This window comes from Ananas comosus, linkage group 1 (assembly GCF_001540865.1).
Source record: "Ananas comosus cultivar F153 linkage group 1, ASM154086v1, whole genome shotgun sequence".
Lineage (NCBI taxonomy): Eukaryota > Viridiplantae > Streptophyta > Magnoliopsida > Poales > Bromeliaceae > Ananas > Ananas comosus.
The window spans coordinates 2,080,316-2,102,185 of NC_033621.1; the positions used below are offsets into that span (position 1 = coordinate 2,080,316).

Sequence of the window (21,870 nt, forward strand, 5' to 3'; positions counted from 1 at the left end):
TTACGATTCGAACTTGGGTCTCAGATACCAACCACAAAGTCCTTTGTCACTTGCTTTAGGGACGGTCGGTGATTAAAGATGTTAATCACTATAATATATAACCTCCTTAGTGAAAGCATATTATTATAAGGAATTAAAAGATATAGGGTTCCATACAAGATCCTTCTTTTAAGTTCCATATATATGTGCTAAACTTAAGTGAAATTGTTGTCCTAGACCCAGTTCACCACGTCAGAAGTGGACCACGCAGCTATACATCTTTATTTAATCTTTAGTTTTAGTCTACAATGACAAAGTTAATTTATAACTAACTACCCTACTTAATTGTAAGTAGCTTTTTTTAAAAAAAAACAAAAGAGTAACTTTTACGATAATTATGTTGTATCACGTTATTTTTTGGTCACAGATTTACGTGTTGATTTTAAATATTTCTTAATAATTTTAAGCCATATCCTACATGTATAATCATATTTTAATTCTCCAAAATACTGCTTTTACCTTATATTTGTTAAAATATTAGCATATATTATATAAAAAAAATTATTATTAACTAATTTATTAAAGTAATTTAAATAAGAGATGAATATAAAGTGACACAGGCATCAATATTCAACAACATCATTAGAGCCCAAAACCTCTTCTACAGCTGACGTGGTAGACTGGGTCCACGAGAACCCTTAACCGTATCCGCACCTTTCTTCGGTCCACGAGCTCGCTCCCCTCCGACCGACGACATCGTGCGCCACGTGCGGTGGTCCCCCCACCGGCCCCCGACCCCACTCCGCCAACGGCTCAGATCCTCCGCACGTGCCCCGCATCGACGGCCGAGAGAGGCGCCACCTGACCCACAGCTATCGAGAAATAAACGGTCGTCGTGCGTCCACGTGTCGCTCCCGATCCGCCTTTAAGACCCAGATCCAACGGACCAGACCTCTCCGTCCCCTCCACTATTCCCCTCTCTCTCTCTCTCTCTCTCTCTCTCTCTCTTCTTCGCCACGCTCCTCCCCTGCTCGGGCTTAATTCTCCGGTGAGGGGAAACCCTAACCTCGTACAATTCTAGGGTTTCCATTTCAAAAAACCATCTTTTTAATTTTTTCTCTCTCTCTCTCTTTCTTGGGTCTTTTGTCTTTCCGAAACTCGATTTTTTTTCCGTTTCATTTGTAGAAATTAACCTTCCTTGTTATATATTTTGATCCAAACTCTGCTTCGAGAATTCACCCGTATTAATTCCTTTCAATCCATATTACTTTTCCCTTTCGATTCATGCACCCACCGCGTATTTGCTTCTTTCCGAATTCTACGTACGTACGTACGCCTTCGGGATTCATTCTTCTATAGGGCGTCGTAGGTAAACCCTAATTGGGCGGCGGCGGCGGCGGTGGAAGGGATAAGCGGGATCTGTTTGGGTATAAACTATAAAGGTGGGATCTTGGAGGGGTGGGGGAGGGGGACAGCATATATCTATATATAGATAGATATAGAGAGAGAGAGAGAGAGAGAGAGAGAGAGAGAGAGAGAGAGAGAGAGAGATATGGCGGAGTCGGACAACGAGTCGGGAGGGGGCGGAAGCAACGCGTCGTCGTCGGCGGCGGCGAGGGAGCAGGACCGGTTCCTGCCGATCGCGAACGTGAGCCGGATAATGAAGAAGGCGCTGCCGGCGAACGCGAAGATATCGAAGGAGGCGAAGGAGACGGTGCAGGAGTGCGTGTCGGAGTTCATCAGCTTCATCACGGGGGAGGCCTCCGACAAGTGCCAGCGCGAGAAGCGCAAGACCGTCAACGGCGACGACCTCCTCTGGGCCATGACCACCCTCGGCTTCGAGGACTACGTCGACCCCCTCAAGCTCTACCTCCAAAAGTTCCGGGAGATCGAAGGCGACAAAGCTGGAACTGTTACTGGTGGTATTGGTGCCGGTGCCGGTGCTGGTGCTGGTGCTGGACCTGCTCCTTCAGCAGCAGGGATTAATGGCACCAGGGGAGAGAGAATATGATGGTGATGATGATGATGGTGGTGGTGGTGGTGGTGGTGGTGTAGTTGAAGTGTANGGACTACGTCGACCCCCTCAAGCTCTACCTCCAAAAGTTCCGGGAGATCGAAGGCGACAAAGCTGGAACTGTTACTGGTGGTATTGGTGCCGGTGGTGGTGGTGGTGGTGGTGGTGTCCCCGCCACAGCCAATTCACAACCCTCCCAAAAGGAAGGTGGTGGGGGAGGGGGGATGATGATGATGTCGATGGTGGGCCAGCAGATGTATGGGTCTTCTTTCTATCAGCATCATCATCTGAATCAGTATCAGCATCAGCATCAGCATCAGCTTCAGATGGGGATGGGGATGGGGATGGGGGATGGGAGTGCTGGCGCATCTTCAGCAGCAGGGATTAATGGCACCAGGGGAGAGAGAATATGATGGTGATGATGATGATGGTGGTGGTGGTGGTGGTGGTGGTGTAGTTGAAGTGTATGTTCATATACAGCAGCTTCTTCATGTCATATGGTTATAATATTGCATGCATGTTGGGTCTCGATGTCAGGTCTACATAGAAGAACAGGTCCATGTACAGAACATTGTTTTTACTTGCAACTTGATCAGGGCTTAATTTGAAGGAGGTTTGTATCATATATGGGGTAGTAAGCATCCTCTCTCTCTCTCTCTCTCTCTCCAATCAAAGCGTGTAGCAAGGTCATCTAAGATAATAGTACATCTTTAATGATGAATTATTAAGTCATTTTATTGTGTTTTATCTTGCAATTATGTAACGTTATTAGCAGAATAACTTTTACAATCACTCACACACACACACTCTCTCTCTCTCTCTCTCTCTCTCTCTCTCTATAATTGTACAAGATTCGTTAATGATGAGTTTGAGCTATTTTTGTTTTGTTTTATCTAGCAAATATTAGGGGGGGACTATTTTTGGTACTACTATATCTTACTGTAGACGGATAAAATACAAAACATGGAGTTTGAGGTTTTGAGTTGGAATCGTAGTTGCCCTATTTTGAAGTGTCAGATAGCGAATGATGAATGGACTTAATACTATTTTTATTTTTTCTCTCTTCTTATCACGGTATAAGTTTTGTTTCCCTCCCTAACGAATCAAAATTTTGACGGTAAATAATGATTAGGATTAATACTTCTCTGTGTCTACTATTATGTGAGTTTTGTTAACAGCATCAGGCTATAAAAATCAAAATTCTCTTTTTTATATATAATAGTGTATTTTTCTTTCCAAAAATTTCTGAAGGACAACTTAAAAGTCTTAAAATGAAAACATAATAATTATTAACTCCGTCTCTCAAAAAATAGTAATAATAATTATTAACTCCTTTCACAAAGAGGATAAAAAATCTTGAACTACCTGAAGATTTTATCTTTTTAGAGAGACTATATTATTATTAAATAGTAATTTAAACCACTTTTCCAATTCTATGTGCATTAGGGTTTAGAATATTCTCCATCTGTTTCCCAACACCTCTTTTTGGCTTTATAATGCATGGCCTAACCATTAATTTCCACGTATGAGGATATGAATGGAAGTTTCTTTATTAGGCTACAGTTGTAGCCACTAATTATATGATACATGCCCTGCATGCATACATGCTCACTAAATATAAATATAAATCTAAATCTTGCATAATTATTAGTTAATCATAAAAATATTAATCATTGAGAGACTCTCACTCATTGCATACAAAATAAGTTAACTATATATCTGGAATTTGCTTCATGCAAATTAATTATAATTTGTTTGGCCATTTTATGCTACAACTCCCTTAATACATACATATATAGCTCAATGCAAGATACAAGGAGGACACTTCCAAAACATATGGGGGAGTGTATTGACTTAGAGTGGAATTTCGTTGGTTAATTGGACCTTTCTTGCATGGAGAATATATAGAAATGCATGTTTGGGTTTTTCCACAACCATATGCAAAAAAGGACCCCTACTTTTTCGCTAAGTAGTTTGATTGTCTTTTCCCTTTTCTAAACCAAAATTATGCTCTCTATACAATTAAGTCCAAACAATAATAAAGGCTGTTTCTTTGTTATCTAGAGCTTTTTGCAATGATATTGACAGTTCTAGCTAAAATTACTAATAACAGAAACTGAAAGTATACAGATCTGCTAATATCATCACCCCACATATAATTCTTGATATGATGCGTACTTAAAGAGGATATTGAATGTCTAATCCTTCTAACTAGAAAAACTAGATTGAAATTCGCTTCTCTAATCAACGCTATGAATCCTCCAAAAATATCATGCTTATATGATATTTGTGTACAACATACAAAAAAATTTTGATTAATTAATGCACGCAGCCTTAATTGCCATATGATTCTTCCATTCCCATTAGTCCACTTTTGGAGACCACCTCAAACATTTTCATTTCATTATTAACCTTTGGACCCATCTCACCTTTGCACCTTTAATAATCCTATCTATGAGAATATAAAAGGTTCATTTTTTTAAAAAAAAAAAATCTACTTTTCAAAAAAATTCTATGTATTTTTCTGCGATAAGTTAGGACCACTTATCAAGTATCATGTTTTATTAGATTAATTTTTAAATAACATGTGCTATAATTATTATATATATATTAAGTATTAGTTTTTATTAAATCAATCTTTTGAATAATATTAGTACATCAGAGCTATCTATTTTTCTTTTTTTTAAAAAAAAAAACTATTGTGTCACTGCAACCTATAAAAGTAAAGTGGAGAGTGGGCCCCACTATCACTAGGAAGCTCAGTGAGAAGATTCCCGATGGTGGATCTTTATGAATCCTTATCCTTGTATGAGAATATTCTTTGGTGGTGGATCTTAGAATCTTCGAGGTGTACTAGTGATTCCAACATTTGGACTCCCAATAAGAAAAGTAGAGTACCCAATTGTGTCCCTTTAATAAATAATAAATAATAAAAATTAAAATAAAAATTTTATAGAGCTAGACTCGTAATAAATGAAATCAGCTGATTAGGCAGATTAAACTTCATCTACCAACTCTTTCGTGTTTCAACAAATCATGAAATAATATAAATAGTAAACTAAGATCCAGCCCAGGAAATAAGAGTGACCATTTGGCAAATAATTAATTAGTGCAACTTATATGTCAACACTCTTGAGGCATCTGCTTGTTTCTCATATCAAAATTTGAAAATTAAATGCGCTGATAAAACAAATGGTTTTTCTACATTAGTAGGATTCTACAAGCATGGTGCCTCCCCTGATCAAAAAGCCGCAATTTAAATCGGATTTGCTTAACAAGGTGTAAGATTAGCTTTTGGTTCCTTAGCCTTCGCAACACTATAATTCACAAGTGATCTGAAAATTTCGTTGCGTATATTCGACATTCTTAAAGACGACTACTAAGCTGAATCTAAAAAGTCTCTGCAGGGACACTCTGTAACCTGAGCGCGTACCTTAGACGGTCGACCAAGTCGCAACTAGACCGCTACCTTTCAGACGAGTCTTCACTGCTTTGAAAATATGACCTTTCGGATTCAATAACACCCTGCACAAAAGCAAACCTCTTACACCATGCCAAAAGTGTTGATCTATTAATGATTTAATATGTATCCAGGAGATAAAATCATCAATACAAACTGGATACCTTCAGAATCACTATGGCCGTCTCTTTGTCCAACACTTCGTTATATTCGCCGCATGATAGTGTCTGCAACAAAAATCATGAATTGGATATGTACAAAAGAATATAAGTAGATTCAACGAAGAAAGGATGGGGATTCACTTGTATGCAGTTTGGACAACCAACAGAGCTAGAGCAACTGCATGTCGAGACCAGTTCCAGAGCGGCAATAAGGAGCTCCCCGAAGAGTATCTGGACCTGTTTTATTCATTGAATATGTTAATCTTATTAAGCATGTGACAACTATGCGCCATGTTCACATAAAGCATGAACATGTAGATAGAAAGTTCAAATTAGATTAAACTAAATGGATTCTAATCTAATCCAGCTCATGATAAGCCAAGATACAAATTCGATTTTGTTATTCAAATGTTATATATAACCTTATATTACCTGCAGAGTAATACCTATTCCACCAGGATGTCGATCATACAGCAAAAGTCTTTCGGGGATAGCACGGGCATCATGGGGGTTCGCACACTCTGTTCCCAGATCAGAAGCATTGCACATCATATACCTATATAATAACATTACATAGTCATATTATAATGAAAAGAATGATATAGTTCAAAGCAATCAAATCCTACAATCAACAGTTCCTAAAAGCACATGGAATTATTCAAATAAGCTGAAGACTGAAACCACCTGCTCTTCGAGCTCATTTATTATGCTAATAATAATAGCAAGGAACAAGCTGCTATAAAAGCTCACTAGTGGCAAGAACTTACATAGGCACTACATTGAGCAGAGCATGGGAGGCAGCATGTGAGCCTGCGCGAAGTGGTAGGTTTTGCGCCTCCACAGCAGTTTTCACTGACAGAGGAATTCGTATCCACGCAGCCTGATTAATAATTTCAAGAGAGGCACAAAAAAATTGAAATATTGCCCAAAAAACATTATAAAAGTGCTATAAGTAATCTGATTAGATACTACAAACCTGAGACTCGTAGGAATACGCAGGTAGTGTAAGTTCAACTGTATCGAATATCTGGTTGCTCGCTTTCCATATCCGGTAAAAGCCAAACCAGTTAGTTGTCACTCTGCAAGGATTTGCTTGAGCGGTGGTTCTTACATGCTCAAAATGAGATTCATGCAGTGGTGGATAGCCCTAAGGTGTTATCAAAGAATCATCAATTATTATTCCTCCAGAGTTGAGTGTAAGATAATTCAGAAGGGAAGTTACAGGCAAAGCTGTTAACTGGATATGGGCATACAAGATCACTTCCAATTACGTGGATGTCGGTGTAATCTCTGGTTTTTGTGTAATACTTCAAGTCAGCTTTTCGGCAGAGGGCAGTCCTTGATGGCAAATCGAGATCTTCAACCAGATAAGTGGAACCTTGGTGCATGTAAACAGCACCTTCATACACCTGGAAAGTAAATGACATTCCACAAGAATAGGCATATATCGTATTAAAAAAAATAAATAAATGAAAAAAAATAGAAGATGAACCAGCATAGCAAATGAGCATAATCTCTACAGGATTAGAAATACACCTGGAAAAAAGCCCTGCTTTCCTCAATTTCCTCAAGCAGTTCGTTGCTTAATTTGTTTATCACTCTGTATCTATCATTTTCAACTGCACGTATGCTAACTGCATATGAAGGTCTTTCCTTGAGGAGAACAGAAATATAGTGTCAATAATTACCACAGACAAGTCTACCATCTTAATAAAAAGATTTCTATTCCATGTGAAACTAACCATACCTCAGGTCCACTATATTTCCACATTTTCGTGGAAAAAGCACCAGTTGGATCGTTACGTATATAGCCCTTATTTTTAAGAGCCATGGTTGCACGATTTAGACCAGCACCAAAGTACTTCTCATCATACTGCAAGCACAACGGGTATTCATATGCAGCACAAGCAACATGCTGTTCTAGCACCTGCAAAAAGATGCACAAAAATGTCAAAAGAAGGTGCAATAAGAAGATCCTGCAAATAATTAAGCTTTCTTTTGCTAACAACAAAATATCCATGATGAACAAAAACCTTCTGATTATGAGAATCAACTTGGCAATGCTCGATTGGTCGTCCAAATAGCTTCTGTGGAAATTTCATAAAATATTGATCTAAAGGCCCTTCGAATGCAACATAAACAGCCAATGATGGCTTTGCTCGCCTTCCAGATCTCCCAGCTTGTTGCCACAGGCTAGAAGTTGAAAAATTATAAATAATGATTCACTATCAGGAGAAAAAACAGGAACAAAAATGTGATAGATAATGAACAATAGCATGTTACTCTTTACCTAGCAACGCTACCAGGGAAACCGAGATGTAATGTAGCATCAATATGTCCTACATCAATTCCAAGTTCAAGAGCATTTGTGGCAGCAACTCCACGGATTCTTCCTTCAAAAAGATCAGACTCGATTCTTCTTCTATCCTGCTCTATCATTCAATCAACAACTCATATAACTACATTAATCGAATTATGAAAAGATTGCAAACACATCGAATAAGCAAAGGAGAAAAGGTTAACTTACAAAGGAAAGCAATGAGGTAGAATTTCATTAATTTGTAGGAAAAAAGATCGGCGTCCATATGTTTGAAGCTAAATGTACTTAAAATCCCTTACTTCCCGTCAAGAGTTCAAAGTTCTTACAAGACATAGGGATTGCCTCATTAGAGTTTGGGGAGGATCATATGCCCATTATCTTCTTCGTATTTTTGGAATAACAACCAAAAGTAGAACCTAACATCATTAGAGCATTATCTTTGGTGTTGTGGGGGGGTGGGGGGGAGGGGCGGCGGGCGGTGTGGTGCAGGGAGGAAATATTGTCTTTTACAGCATTAAGAGTGTCCATAATGCAGAAATATAATATTATGTAAACAATTCTGTATCTATGTCATACCCATGTTCTCAGTTACGATAATAAAATGCCTAGTAACGTTGTTTCCCAGCCACCCACAAAAGAAGCGAGTTTTAAAGCCACGAAGATGAAGTGACTAAAAAAAAAAAAATGGTATTGATCAGTTCAATACATATGAATTATTTTGCACTTAAGTTGCAATCTATTTACATCATTATGTATTCTTAATAGTAGAATAGAGCTAAAACCTGTGGAATATAGCCAGCACGATACACACAAACAGTATCTACCAGATTTTCTGCAGTCGCCTGAAGGATTTCACGTCTGTGAACATCAAGATTCTTAAGTCTTTCACTACTCATTGTGATAACAAGCGTGAAAATAATGAAGAAAATGTGGTTGTGATAATTATATGCAAGTTTAAAATGGCTTACGTGTAACATAGGACTAGTTCACAGAGTTTGCGTGTTTTACAGAAAGCAATGCAGCGAAGTCCATGTTGAACCATTTCCGCCAAGAGGTACGATACCTCTAATATTGGGCTGGAAAAAGAAAAATACAAAAGAAACAACAAAGAATCAGAACGACCGAAGGTTTTTTCACTTTTCAAACCAAAAACTAGATTTATGCAGATTTAGAGTAAATTAAGGATTTAGTGTAGAAAAGGCTTTATTGTTCATCATGCCCCAGTATTCATTTTAACTTGGGAACATCTAGCAGTAGAGAACTTCAGGTAATAATGGCTGCCAAGAATGGCATACATGTTACAACCAGTTCATGGCATAATGCTGCTTTATCTCCTACTTTAATTATGATAAAATGAGTACTTGCATAAGTCATGATTCAAAAGAAAAAAAAAAAAGATGCCGGAAAAAACAAAAGCAAACAACTAGAATTGTAAGACACAACAGTTATCAAAATACTAGTTGCCAATTAAACGCACCTTGATCGTCTGGTTGCTAAACCAAATTTTTGAGTATTGCCATTCTCTCGTTGGCTATGACTTTTTGATCTCTAACAAACAAAATCATGTGAAAATGAAGTTTTAAACAATCATTATCATTGTTAATAGTGATTGTTCCAAGAGCTGGACAAAATTAGAACAGGAAAAACATATCCAAATAGACAGGTAAAATGAAGATACATTTGTTGAATATAATGGAGGATTCCACAATAGGAAGTACTTTGGACCACAAGGGCTTCCATCATTCTGAATCAACTCCAAGTTCGGCAAATTAGCCAGTTCCTGATGCAGAAGGAAATTTATTTGTAAAGATATGCCCACATATTCAGAATTAGTAAGTAAATTACAAGAAGTTCACAATACCAGATCAATTCGCTAAACAACAAGCACATATGAACAAATACAAGAAAGGACAACAGCAGCACTAGTTCTATGGCCAATCTCTTGACATTGAATATCCAATACATATTTTCATAATGAAGCATCAGCTCTAAGGCTTTTAGTATGTATTGGATTCACTTTGAGATCCACGCACAGCTGAGTCAAGATGCAATGCTAGGTGCATGAAGATTCCTGCCAGTTGGCTGCAGGCGCGAATCGGCACACCAAAACGCAGCACTAATTGGCCACCTGCTATTTATCACTGTTGATAGTGGTATAATCAACGCTAATTTGGCCAGCGGGTCAAATTTGGTCTGGTCAACTTAAACCAACTTACTGCCCGCCGATGACATTGGGTTGACCTGTAAACCTAACAACACATTCAGGTCAAGCATCCTTGAACCACTATGGATCAGTTTGATTTCTACTTATGCCCGGTCTTACGATGCCACCATTACTCAACCCACACCTGACACAATCATATCCATTGCCACTTAAATGCAAATGCTTTGAGTGTACAGGCAACAATTTTCAACCATGGGTCATGTTGAGATTCAATAATAACAGGGATGCTAACTGTATACTGAGTTCTAAATCTTCATCTTTACATTAGACTATATTCATCAATAAATAGAAGAAATATGCACAAATTGTCCAATGCTTCTCATGCAGACTGTATCTGTGGTAAGAATGTGGATATCCAACTAAATAAGCCTACAATGAGGGAAAATAAAAGGCAAGCTATTCAATTGCAGAAACATATTGATCCTCTTTGCCGCTCCATAACCCCTGGTTCATTACTCAGAGATGGTCTTTTAGTACTGGGTAAGAATTTCACTAGCATATGCAGACCTTAACAAGACCTAAGCAATGGTAACCAGAGTGGCTAGGACCGCTGAGATATGAACATATATCATGTAATGAAAGAGCTTATAGGGCAAAGCACCAAAGTATGATCTCATCCTACCATAGCATGGTCACGTGGATTTGCAGAGGTTGCAGTACATAATATGAAAGAAGGATCACATCCATAAACTGCATAGTAAGAAGCATTTTGTTAGTTTCCTAATGAGTAAAAGGGTAGCTAAATCCACTACCAAATTGCAAAGTTGTCTCAAACATAGTAATCTCACACCATTTGAACAGATACGACACAATCTCCTCAGTACAAGAGCAGTATGACATCCAAATGCTCCTTTGTATGCATGAGCTTCATCAATCACAATGTACCTGAGTAAGGTATTTGTCTAAGAAGAGCTGAACAAAGATTTGTAGAAATATGGATAACGAGTGCAATCTGCCTTCCTAATTATTCGTTCTCAAATACATTCGTGGCAAACTTAAGCTCCGACGGGTTCAACTATTGTTTCATGCATGTAAAAGGCTAGAACTTGAAGGAAAAAAAAATGAGGCGAAAAAGTTACAGTTACCGATTAATTATCATAAGAAAGTAAACACCTACCTTAGATTTGATAATATCCGCTGAAATAGACCATGATAGGGCAAGATTGACACATGTAACATATCTGGGTTTGTGATCAACTGCATAAATAGAGAAAGAGTAGAAAATTAAGAGACCGCACAATAGAAGAGTACAGAAGGTAACAAACCCTAAGTTTCCAAGCCGATACATACAAGCCGAGCATTATTCCTGGTCCAGATACGGTCTTCTTTAGAAGTATCACCATCATATATACTAATTTGGATATCAATATCCAGGCCCTTTTTCATCTCCAATAAAGTTCTCAGCTGATCTTGAGCTAAAGCCTGCATGACCATAATAGTGTTTTAAATCTGAACACTGTTTTGAGAGAGAAAGAAAATGCAACAAGGTTAACTCAACACAACCTTAGTAGGAAATATATAGAGAGCGCAAGATAATGAACTCTGAGAGAGTGACTCAAGAACCGGAAGATTGTAACAAAGTGATTTGCCACTAGAAGTTGATGTTGCCACAACAACATTCTTCCCAGAGAGCGAAGATTGAATGGCTTCAGCCTGCAGATTAGTAGATGGTTTCAGAGAAGTTAAAGATGAGAATCACCAAGGATAGGAAAAAAAAAAAAAAAAAGTAATACCTGATGACTATATAGTTTGGATATACCAATCTGTTTAAGAGCTTCTTTCATAGTTTTGGAGAGATCATTGGGAAGTTCGACATAAACTGCCTCTTTGGCTTCTATGATTTCTATGTGCACAATCTGCAAAAGACAAGTCATGACCGCCAAGCAACCAAAAAATTTTGGTATCATAATTCATGAACTTCAAGGACAGATATGTTGGAAAAGACCTGTTCTCTCTTTCCAGTCCCCTGTTTAAGATGTTCGACCATTGCCACAGGTTCCATGGGCTCCACATTCTGTGAATTCACAGTTTGAATAGTTAAAACAGAGTAAAAAAAAAATCTAACCCCAAAATCCTCGATGAATGGACCATCAAAGTTTGAACAAAACTGCCTATATCCAATTTCATGATATTAGACAAAAACTCTGGATGAAGATCACCTTAACAAAAATTATAATAAAGAAGAAACCTACATGGCATAATGATGCAGATGATGTCATCTTTGCTATCTTGGCATCACTAGCTACTGATGCAGCACCATAATTCTCCAGCAAAATGAGATCTTCAAGAGAAAGTTCTAATGGCTTGCCACTTTCTGATAGCTTCTTTTTCTGTATAACAAAATTACATAGTAGTCCATGACAAAAATTACACAATTTTTGAGAGAAGTATCAACTGTCAGTGCTGTATAAATTTAGTGAGATGCAAAAGAAAAATTGTCTCCAGAATAGAATATAGTGCAGAAGTACCAAAAGCATTAATACTTTCAGTATCAGATAGGTAGATGTATAATAATCGGCCAAACTAAAAATGGATGAAAGGAATAACGAATTAGCTATGTTGAATAAGATAACTAGCAAATTGTTATACAAGATAAGATTACTCTAACTAACAAACATTGAAGCATTCTTGCTTTCAAGAATCAATAAAAGGACAAAAGAAAAGGTAGATTAATTTCAAGATGACGCATACCATGCAAACCTTAGCAGACTTCCATAGAGCGGCTTTGAAGACATTCCAACGTTTTGTCAGAGAGTTGATAACTGTTGAGATAGGCGCCCGTTTTCTAACTAACACACCCAGTTGTCCAGTTAAAACCGAGAACTATTATATCACCATTAAATAAAATCAAACATAACAAGCTAAATAAGAGGCTCTAGTCGTACCACTCCTATTCATTGATGCTGAATCACATTGCTCCATTGCAGAATTGCCAATAACAATAGTGCCACTCAACTTCTTCACTGGATTTTCATGTTTGCCGAGAATTAGTACAACCTTCGGACAAAGACGTGAAAGGGTCTCTACATCTGATATGCTTACGTTGTCGAGTCCAAAGCTGTGAGCCTGCCTCATTGCACCCTCTAAATAATCCCGAGTCAAGCATTTGCATTGCATTTGAAAGAACGCGTAAAATACATTAAGAAAGGTAAAGACCTTCAGTAGTCTCTTCAACCATGGCGGGCACATACACTGCTCGGTAATGTTAGACAACTTAAAGAATTCTTCAAAGAGAAAACAGCAGCCCGTGTCACTACACAAACAACTAACAGGCTCCACAACACGTCGTATTCTATCACTGCTATGTGGTTCAAAAACATTCTCAAAATCAGACCTTAATATTTCCCGAATAACACAATCATTATCCCCATTTCGTTTCCGCTTCATAGATACCTTCTCCTTCACACTATTCACAATATTGGAAGGACCAACATCTTTCGGAGTTGTGTCGGCTTGTGAGGTCTGGGATATAGATGAGAGGTCATTCATTATATCTTGCCAAGCAGAGATAGACGCAGCAGACACTTCGCAGGGCTTCGAAGAGGCTGTGCTCTGATCAGCAGGATCCACTTCTCCAGAAAGTTGCAGCGATTTCTTCGCGAAAGGAATGAGAACAATAAATTCACCACGATCGATATGAAGGCTCTCGATCGCACTATCTAACCTCAATTTAGCACCCTTCGACACAAAATTCAACAGAAAAGATCACTAAAGAGTCAAGAGCTAATTCAAAAAAAGGGCATTTGCATTCGCATTTGCATGTATATATCTGCAATTTTTGAAATTTGCACATTTGCCCCTCCAAGTGTTTTGATATCAAACATATCTTCTAAGTTTCACTAATTTGCAACTCTGTCCCTTCCTTCATCCAACACTTGAAAAGAGACTTAAAAAAATAAAAAATAAAAAAAATAAAAAAACCCTGAAACCTAATTTTGAATCATATATTTATGGTAAAAACGTAAAGAACTTACTTGAATTTTGAATCATTTTGAATTGGCTACTTAACCTTTCAAAATTTTGATTTTACTATCCAACCTTTCAATTTGTTTGATTTGAACTTTGACTTCAAAATTTGTATGTGGTGTTTACGGGTTTAGTTAGTATACTTCATGCAATTCTTACAGTTATAAATTTATTAAAATAACTAATTAGGTTAAATTTTGAAGTCAAAGCACCTTGACTCAACTCAAATAAATTGAAAGATTGGATAGTAAAATCAAAATTTTGAAAGAGTAGGTAGCCAAATTCAGAATGGTCCATAGTTCAAGTAAAATCCGTACGTTCTTACCTATATTTAAGAACTAAAACAAAAAATGCATAATTTCACTACTATACAGTGTGAGTAATTAACCCTTCAAAAAAAGAAAAACAAACAAAAATGTAAATTGATAAAGTTCGGATTTGAAATGTGGATGCGAACAAAGAATCTCACCTTGAAGAAGAGGTGAAAATTAGGGCAATTCTTAGCTGGTAGAAACGATTCCTTCAGAATCGCCTTGAGTTCGCGGATCGAGCGATCGCGAGATATCATAATGGTGATCAACTCACCATCTAGGGTTCGAATCTCGACCTCCCTCTCCATTTCGATCTCTCTTTGAGCAAAAGCGCTTTTTTTCGCCCTCCCTTTCTTAGCTTTTGGTTGGGGCTTTTGAAACCCTAATCGACATTTTTGGCGCGGACGAAGCTCGCGGGGCCGCACCACGCTCGACACTCGAGGGGGGCATAATCGTAAATAAATGCCGATCCGGTGACTGGTTCACAGGACATTATGCCTGCACCCGGTGCGCCATGGACCGGTTTCCTAAAACTCAATTATAGAGATCTTTAGAATGGGAAATATTTGGATTTTTAAAATAAACTCGCCACAAATATTTGGTTAGTGGTGACACATCGGCTTCGGATCAAATAATTGTAAGGGTTTTATCCAATAAGATTATAAGAGAGATGCTTTGCCTTGTTCATAGAGGATCCATTATGTGTGCATTTTTACACACACAAAAATACACATATGCTAATTGTTTGGCCTTTTTAATTTTTTACATTTAGTATTAAAATAAAAAAGAGTCTTTTTTTCCATAAAAAAGAGAGAGTATTTTTTTTTTCCATAATTTTTTTATTTTCTAATTTTTTTTATCATTATTATTTCAAAGTGGACCCATTAAAAAATAACACCCCCCCTCACTTTCCCCTTGCCCTAATTATCACACCCTTTTTCCGCACGTGCTTATATCTCCACTCCACACCAACCTTTTTTTATTATTTTTTCCCACCCAAACCTACCAAAAATTAGTTGCATAACTAATTGGTTAATTCAAAGGGTAAAATCTAAAGCCACCAAACTTTTTTTTTTCCTTTTATTTTAATGTACATGAAATTTTTAGGGAATTACTGATGATAAATTACAAGGTACGAAAAATTTAGGGATTAAAATACTTAAAAAAAAAGTTTATAAACTAAATTACTGTATTTTTATTCTGATATACTATATGCTTGTTTCCTTGGCTTGTGGCTTTTTTAACGCTATATATTTTGAACCAATATTTAGCAAATAAAAAAATTAAATAAACAATATTAAAAAATAAAAGTTGTAATTTAATACTTCTATTTCCATAATAGGAAAAAGGTAGGTAAACATGTATATAAATTTATCCAAACCATAGTCCATTTTGAGTCCATTATACTATTTTTAAAAAGATTAATTTTACTACTTAACTGTTCAATTTATTTTATTTGAGCAAGTTAACACCACTTTGACTTTAAAATTTAAACTAACTATCCACTTTAATGAATTAACAGTCATAATAATTGCATGAAGTATACTAACTAAATCGATAAACGATGCATTCAAACTTTGATTAATTCAAATCAAAATTTTAAAAAATAGATTGTCGATTCAAAGTAATTTATAATTTAAATAAATTCTATACATCTTAAGTACTTTTTAAATAGTACTATAATAAAAAAACACTTGATCCTACAAAAGAAAAGACGAAACAGTGGTTGCATTACTTGCATTACTGATGTGGTGTCTCTCAACTAATCAAATTACTCTTCTGAAATTTATCTATCTTATTGTAATTTAAAATATATTATATATTTTTTTAAAAAATATAATAATTGATTGAATATAGATGATGTGGTGTAACTGTGAGACGGTAGAAAACCTCCCCAGTGAGAGTTGGTGCGGTTGGTTGCTAAAATGCGCCTGGGGGAGGAGCGTCCTCACCAACTTTATAGAGGGGACGCACAATCCCCTATTTCTCTCTCCCTGTTCAGGAAACGCGCCCCAATTCGCGAGAGGGGAGAGAAAATAAGAGAGAGAGAGAGAGTAAGAGAGAGAGGAGTTTCCCTATTCCAACTTTTTTGGGGCTTCTTTTTTTTTTTCCTTGGATCTCTCATGGGTATGCAATAAAACCCTTTTTAACTTTGATTCGTCCCTTTTTTTTTTCCCTTTTTTTCCTCCCTTTTTTGTGTTGTTTTTCATCCTCATATTGGTTTCTTTTTTCCCCATGATTTCTACAATTTCTCGAACCATATTTTTCTTTTTTTTTTTTTTGGATTCAGATGGAGAATTGAGTTCTTGGTGGGACAGCGACGACGAGTACGAGAAATTCATTCAGAAAATGAACCCTCCCAGGTAAATCGTTGTGTCATTTCACTGTTCGCATCATTCTCCTAATTAATTCAGGATTCAAAGATCTTCAGATACTGATCGATTCGTTCATTTGGTTTAGGGTTGTGATCGACAACGAATCGTGCTCGGATGCGACAGTTGTTCACGTAAGCGAATCCCTCATTCTAGTCGAATTTTAATTCCATAGTTTGTGTTTTTTTTTTTTTTAAATCGGTAGAATAATAATGTGATTTGGTGTAGGTTGATAGTGCTAATAAGTATGGGATCTTGTTAGAAGTAGTTCAGGTTCTCACTGATTTGAATCTGATTATAACCAAAGCTTACATATCTTCGGACGGCGGATGGTTCATGGATGGTATGCTGCGCTCTTCGGTTCATTTTTCGATCTCAATACTTGCGAAATAGACAGTATTTCTCACTTAAAATGCGCTATTTGTATATGTTGTTGATAGTATTCAACGTCACGAATCAAGATGGGGAGAAAATACGGGACGAAACGGCGCTAAATGAGATTGTTGATTATATTCGCAAGGTAAATCGATCGCGGTAATCTAATTCTTGTTTCCTCTGTTCAAGTACTCGATCTGAGTACCTAACGCAATTTTTGTTCTTTTGGTTTTAAGTCTCTTGGAGCTGATTCCTGTTTTGTGCCTTCGCGGAGGAGATCGGTAGGAGTCGAACCATCTTCTGATTACACGTCGATAGAGCTTACGGGAACCGATCGGCCCGGATTGCTCTCCGAGGTGAGCGCGGTTCTCACCGGCCTAAGGTGCAATGTGGTGAACGCCGAGGTGTGGACCCACAATACGCGCGCTGCGGCGGTGATGCAGGTGATGTGAAACAATTGCTTCACCCTACAGCTCAAGCTGCTAGAGAATGATGTTTTAATATTTTATATCCTTCGTCAGGTGACCGACGAGGAGACCGGCTCGGCGATCACCGACCCCGAGAGGCTTTCGAAAATTAAAGAGCTTCTTTGCAATGTGCTTAGAGGGAACAATAAAGGCCGGGTGGCCAAGACGACAGTTTCCACCGGGGCCACCCACACGGAGCGGCGGCTTCACCAGATGATGTTTGACGATCGAGATTACCAACGGTCGGATGAAGATGCTGAGAGTGGTAGTCAGAGGCCGAAGGTGACTGTAGTGAATTGGTTCGATAAGGATTACTCCGTGGTGACCGTTCGGTGTAAGGATCGGCCAAAGCTTCTGTTCGATACAGTTTGCACCTTGACGGATATGCAGTATGTGGTTTTCCACGGGAATGTCGTTGCAGAGCGCCCCGAAGCTTATCAGGTTTGTTACCCCCTTTTTAGCAACACAAGTTTACTTGTGTTGAGCTCCTTACTACAAGGAACTAGATTCTCATGTGTGATGTATTCTTATTATCTTCGTGAAGGAGTACTACATTAGACACATCGACGGGTCGCCCGTGAACTCAGAAGCCGAAAGACAGAGAGTTATTCAGTGCCTAGAAGCAGCTATTGAACGGCGAGTTTCAGAGGTGACCACGCAACAATTTTATATAACCTTTAGTTTATCTTGTCGTAGTACATTCATTTGCGGCACTAAATGAGCAGTTCTAGTGTTTCGTCAACCGTACACCATTGCTGTATTCGCCCTAAACCATTTTTCGATTAATGACCTGCTTTGTCGAACAGGAGTGCAGTGATATTCTGATTGCTACTTGCATAATCTTTTACTCATGCGAAATATGAAATATTCTTTTGCAGGGTCTGAAGTTGGAGTTGTGCACAGGCGATAGGGTGGGCCTACTATCGGACGTCACGCGCATATTCCGCGAAAACGGCCTGAACGTAACGAGGGCTGAGGTCTCGACGAGAGGAGGCAAAGCCGTCAATACTTTCTATGTGCGTGGGGCCGCTGGTAGCACGGTCGATTCCAAGGCTTTAGATTCGATTCGCCAAGAAATCGGCCAGACCGTGCTTCAAGTGAAAGGGCACGCCGATAATACTAAACCGCATCGGCAAGAGTCCCCAACCCGATTTCTCTTCGGCGGTCTTTTCAAGTCGAGATCTCTGTACAATTTGGGTCTGGCCAGGTCCTATACATGAATTCGTCGAGTCGAGTCCACTCCATTCGATGCTCATACTATTCGCCTCCGGATCGCGCATGACTCGTCGAATTATCCGCCGAAAGATAGAGAGATCGAACGAGACATGCACATGGATAAGTCAGTCGCGTGCCCGTGATATCATAATAGTTTGCTTTGAAACTCATCCAAGTTGGATTCGAATGGGACGGTGAATCGAAAACTTTGTACAGAAATTACAGTTTGTAAATATAGTAGGATTATTGGAAAGTAATTGTGTAGCATGTATGAATGTAAATGTATGTTTACATTTCAGAAGAAGGTTCACTGAGTGATTCTTTGCTTCATCGTATAAGTACGCTCAGCGAACATCAGTTGTTTGTTCAGATGATTGTTGTAATTGATCGACTGAGGTGTTAGGAACGTGTTTAAATATGTTTCGCAGTTTTTTTTTTTTAAAGGTTATTAATGTGTTGACATTTTTTTTACGATTGACTTTCGAGTAATCCGACTCAGCTTCTAGAATATTTTTGGTGTCACAATCAATTAACGGTGGAGGAAGTGGCATTCTATTTGTTCGAGTTACAGAAGCCCTAAAAAAGTCGCTTCCTAGAGAAGCTAACCCAAATGGACGGGGGTGATTGTGAGGCCACGCGTTGGAGAAGAATGAACGGCCCTGATTTCTCCGGCGGTGATATTGATGCTGACTATGTTGTCATCTATCATAAAGGTGCCGTACAAAACTTCTTTCCTAAAATTGTATTAACACCCCCCCTACTATACTATATTTACAAATTCATCCTCCAACTTTAAACCTGTCTTTTTGGTTTTTCTTTTTCTTTTTAATTGACACCTTCTCAAAATTTGGAGATGCAGGAAAACTGTTTGTAAACAATTAAATTTAACAAACCCATTATTAAATTAAAAAAATTAAAAAAATATTAGTTAATCGTTGAAACTTGAAAATAACTTCTTTTAAAAGAATCAAAAGATGACGAGACCCACCAAAATGAACTAACTATATTTGAGGGGTTTTTGCACATTTGTACAAAAAAAAACCTTTTATTAGCTCACGTGCTTTTTTCCTTTTTCTTTTTCCTTTTTTTTAAGTCAAATTGGTTGCCAACTTGGCAGGGGACCCCCCTAATAAATAGTATTTCAAATTGGAGTCCACCTCTTCTTGGTTGTGACCGCAAAACAAAAAAAAAAAAAAACTCTTATAATAATAAGGAAAAACTTTAAATACCACTCATATGGTTTCATACTTTCTCACTTTAGTATTTTGTAGTTTAAAGTGTATCAATTTAGTGTCATATAATTTTATTTTTATCTTTTTATTATCGATTTCGCTAATTCTTTTCGTTAAATCAGTAGTAAAGTTAAAACTAAAGAATACTAAAATAAATATTTAATAATTCTAGTTAAGGTATCTGAGCCAATGAGAAGAGAGGAAGGTGTTGCTTCTTAGACTCTGAAATTGACTAAAAATAATTTTCTGAGTCTCCTTCGGAGGACACGTAGTGTAGTTGTGTGATCCCACGTGGCAACTTTTTACTGGTGCACGTGGCGGCTCTCGAGGGAAGCTTAAGATTCCCTTGCCTTATGGACCATGGACCATGGACCATGGTCCTATGTAAATGTAACATAGTCCCTACACTATCCTAAAATTTTAACTGAGTTCACCGTTTCAGTTCTGAAACATAAAACACGAATCTAAGTATTGTGTTAATTTATTTTTTATTTTTTAAAATACAATTTTGTATATTAAAAAGTGCATAAATGAACCACGGGTTGCTTACAATCATTTTAGTCAAAATATTTACCTAATAACTAAAAATAAAAATTTAGATTTTTTTGTTTTGCTTTGAATTTTTTTAAAATAAATTATTGTGTATCACTTAACCAGATGTATTATAAACTAATCAACTATAATAAGAAAAGAGAAAAAAAATTTTCAACATATCAAATTATATAGAATTAGTATTTAAAAAATAAAAAAAATGATATCAAGGCCTAAATTTATTTTACAAAATAATTATTTCATTTTTCAGATATTAAATTTTTTCTTTTAGTTTGTAATTTAGTTGACTAAATGCTCAAATATCGCTAACATAAAAGTGTTTTTTGCAAGTGCTATGATTGATGACGCACCAAAATTAAGTTACATACTCAATTACAATAATTTAAAAAATTCATGTTAAAAATTACTACAAATTAAAATTTAAAGATTAAAATATTATATTACGTGCCTTATATTTTGAGGAGCAATGGAGTAGTTTATCCTTAATATATGGGATCCATAATTTTTATGGTAAACTTCAAATATCATTCCCGTGGTTTCACACTTTTTCACTTTAGTATCATATGTTTAAAGTGTATCAATTTAGAACGTGTTTGGTTCAAAGTCGGAATCGGAATCAGAATCGAAATCAAAATAAGCTGGAATCGAAATCGGAATGACTCATTACCTAATTCTTTTTGGTTTATCACTTGAATCGGAATCAGAATAAATCATTCAAAATCTTAAAACTATTTTTTTTAAAAAAAATAAACTTTAAATTGAGTGGATAATTCAAAATATAAAACTAAATTTCGATTTATTCAAATTTAAACTTAAAATTTTAATTTAAATTTTAGTTTGAATCCATAAATTTAATTTATGTTTTAAATAAAATTTGAATAAAACTTTATATAAATTAAAATTTAATTTAAATTCCAATTCGTAAGTTAGATTCAAAATAGTTGATTAAATTTTAATTTTTAATTCAAGTTGAAATTAAAATTTAAATTCATATTTTAATTCAAAAAGTTGAAATAATAAATTTAATCCGAATAAATATCCATTTCGTCCGGATTCAACTTCCAATTCGGTCTCCTAGATCGGATTGGAAAAAAAGGTGATTGGGGGATTCCCATTCCACTCGGGAATTGGAATCGCCCACAAACGGATTCGCTCATTCCGATTCCGATTCCAAGGTGAAAAAAGAAGCAAACCAAACACGTCCTTAATGTCTTATGGTTTT

At 36.9% G+C, this 21,870-nt stretch overlaps 3 protein-coding genes across 10 annotated transcripts; 2 read left to right on the plus strand and 1 right to left on the minus strand.

Moving 5' to 3' along the window:
* LOC109711511 (nuclear transcription factor Y subunit B-3-like) lies at window positions 951–2,740 on the plus strand. Its single transcript, XM_020234602.1, has 2 exons — window positions 951–1,867; window positions 2,092–2,740. The coding sequence occupies exons 1-2, from the start codon at window positions 1,532–1,534 to the stop codon at window positions 2,404–2,406; spliced, it is 651 nt and encodes a 216-aa protein (XP_020090191.1). The 5' UTR covers window positions 951–1,531; the 3' UTR covers window positions 2,407–2,740.
* Window positions 4,600–14,862, minus strand: LOC109711479 (uncharacterized ATP-dependent helicase YprA). Of its 8 annotated transcripts, XM_020234545.1 has the most exons (28): window positions 14,594–14,862; window positions 13,044–13,836; window positions 12,850–12,947; window positions 12,351–12,488; window positions 12,104–12,172; window positions 11,892–12,014; window positions 11,662–11,811; window positions 11,449–11,580; window positions 11,276–11,355; window positions 10,949–11,043; window positions 10,781–10,848; window positions 9,613–9,714; window positions 9,412–9,482; window positions 8,903–9,010; window positions 8,717–8,792; window positions 8,511–8,604; window positions 7,905–8,046; window positions 7,648–7,807; window positions 7,362–7,541; window positions 7,151–7,267; window positions 6,853–7,023; window positions 6,591–6,761; window positions 6,382–6,494; window positions 6,047–6,170; window positions 5,756–5,851; window positions 5,618–5,680; window positions 5,427–5,518; window positions 4,600–4,903 (listed from the first exon to the last, which is right to left on the minus strand). In XM_020234545.1, exons 1-27 carry the CDS (start codon window positions 14,741–14,743, stop codon window positions 5,459–5,461), a joined length of 3,744 nt encoding a protein of 1,247 aa, XP_020090134.1. In that variant the 5' UTR covers window positions 14,744–14,862; the 3' UTR covers window positions 4,600–4,903; window positions 5,427–5,458. The 8 variants fall into 8 exon arrangements, with proteins under 8 accessions (XP_020090134.1, XP_020090150.1, XP_020090142.1 ...); XM_020234561.1 differs by lacking the exon at window positions 4,600–4,903 and having other exon boundaries at window positions 5,067–5,518; window positions 10,947–11,023; XM_020234553.1 differs by lacking the exon at window positions 4,600–4,903 and having other exon boundaries at window positions 5,067–5,518; window positions 6,868–7,023.
* On the plus strand, window positions 16,405–19,335 carry LOC109718710 (ACT domain-containing protein ACR4-like). Its single transcript, XM_020245092.1, has 9 exons — window positions 16,405–16,562; window positions 16,726–16,798; window positions 16,896–16,941; window positions 17,036–17,150; window positions 17,248–17,327; window positions 17,419–17,625; window positions 17,704–18,090; window positions 18,194–18,298; window positions 18,528–19,335. The coding sequence occupies exons 1-9, from the start codon at window positions 16,559–16,561 to the stop codon at window positions 18,867–18,869; spliced, it is 1,359 nt and encodes a 452-aa protein (XP_020100681.1). The 5' UTR covers window positions 16,405–16,558; the 3' UTR covers window positions 18,870–19,335.

Coding starts and splice junctions, on each gene's coding strand:
- LOC109711511 (XM_020234602.1), top strand. CDS start 1,532: ATGGCGGAGTCGGACAACGAGTCGGGAGGGGGCGGAAGCAACGCGTCG. Junction 1,868..2,091: donor ACCTCCAAAAGTTCCGGGAG/ATCGAAGGCGAC, acceptor AAGTTCCGGGAG/ATCGAAGGCGACAAAGCTGG.
- LOC109718710 (XM_020245092.1), top strand. Junction 16,942..17,035: donor CGGATGCGACAGTTGTTCAC/GTAAGCGAATCC, acceptor GATTTGGTGTAG/GTTGATAGTGCTAATAAGTA. Junction 17,151..17,247: donor CGGCGGATGGTTCATGGATG/GTATGCTGCGCT, acceptor TGTTGTTGATAG/TATTCAACGTCACGAATCAA.
- LOC109711479 (XM_020234545.1), bottom strand. CDS start 14,743: ATGGAGAGGGAGGTCGAGATTCGAACCCTAGATGGTGAGTTGATCACC. Junction 11,581..11,661: donor TCTATATATTTCCTACTAAG/GTTGTGTTGAGT, acceptor ATGGTCATGCAG/GCTTTAGCTCAAGATCAGCT. Junction 7,268..7,361: donor GGAAATATAGTGGACCTGAG/GTATGGTTAGTT, acceptor GTTCTCCTCAAG/GAAAGACCTTCATATGCAGT.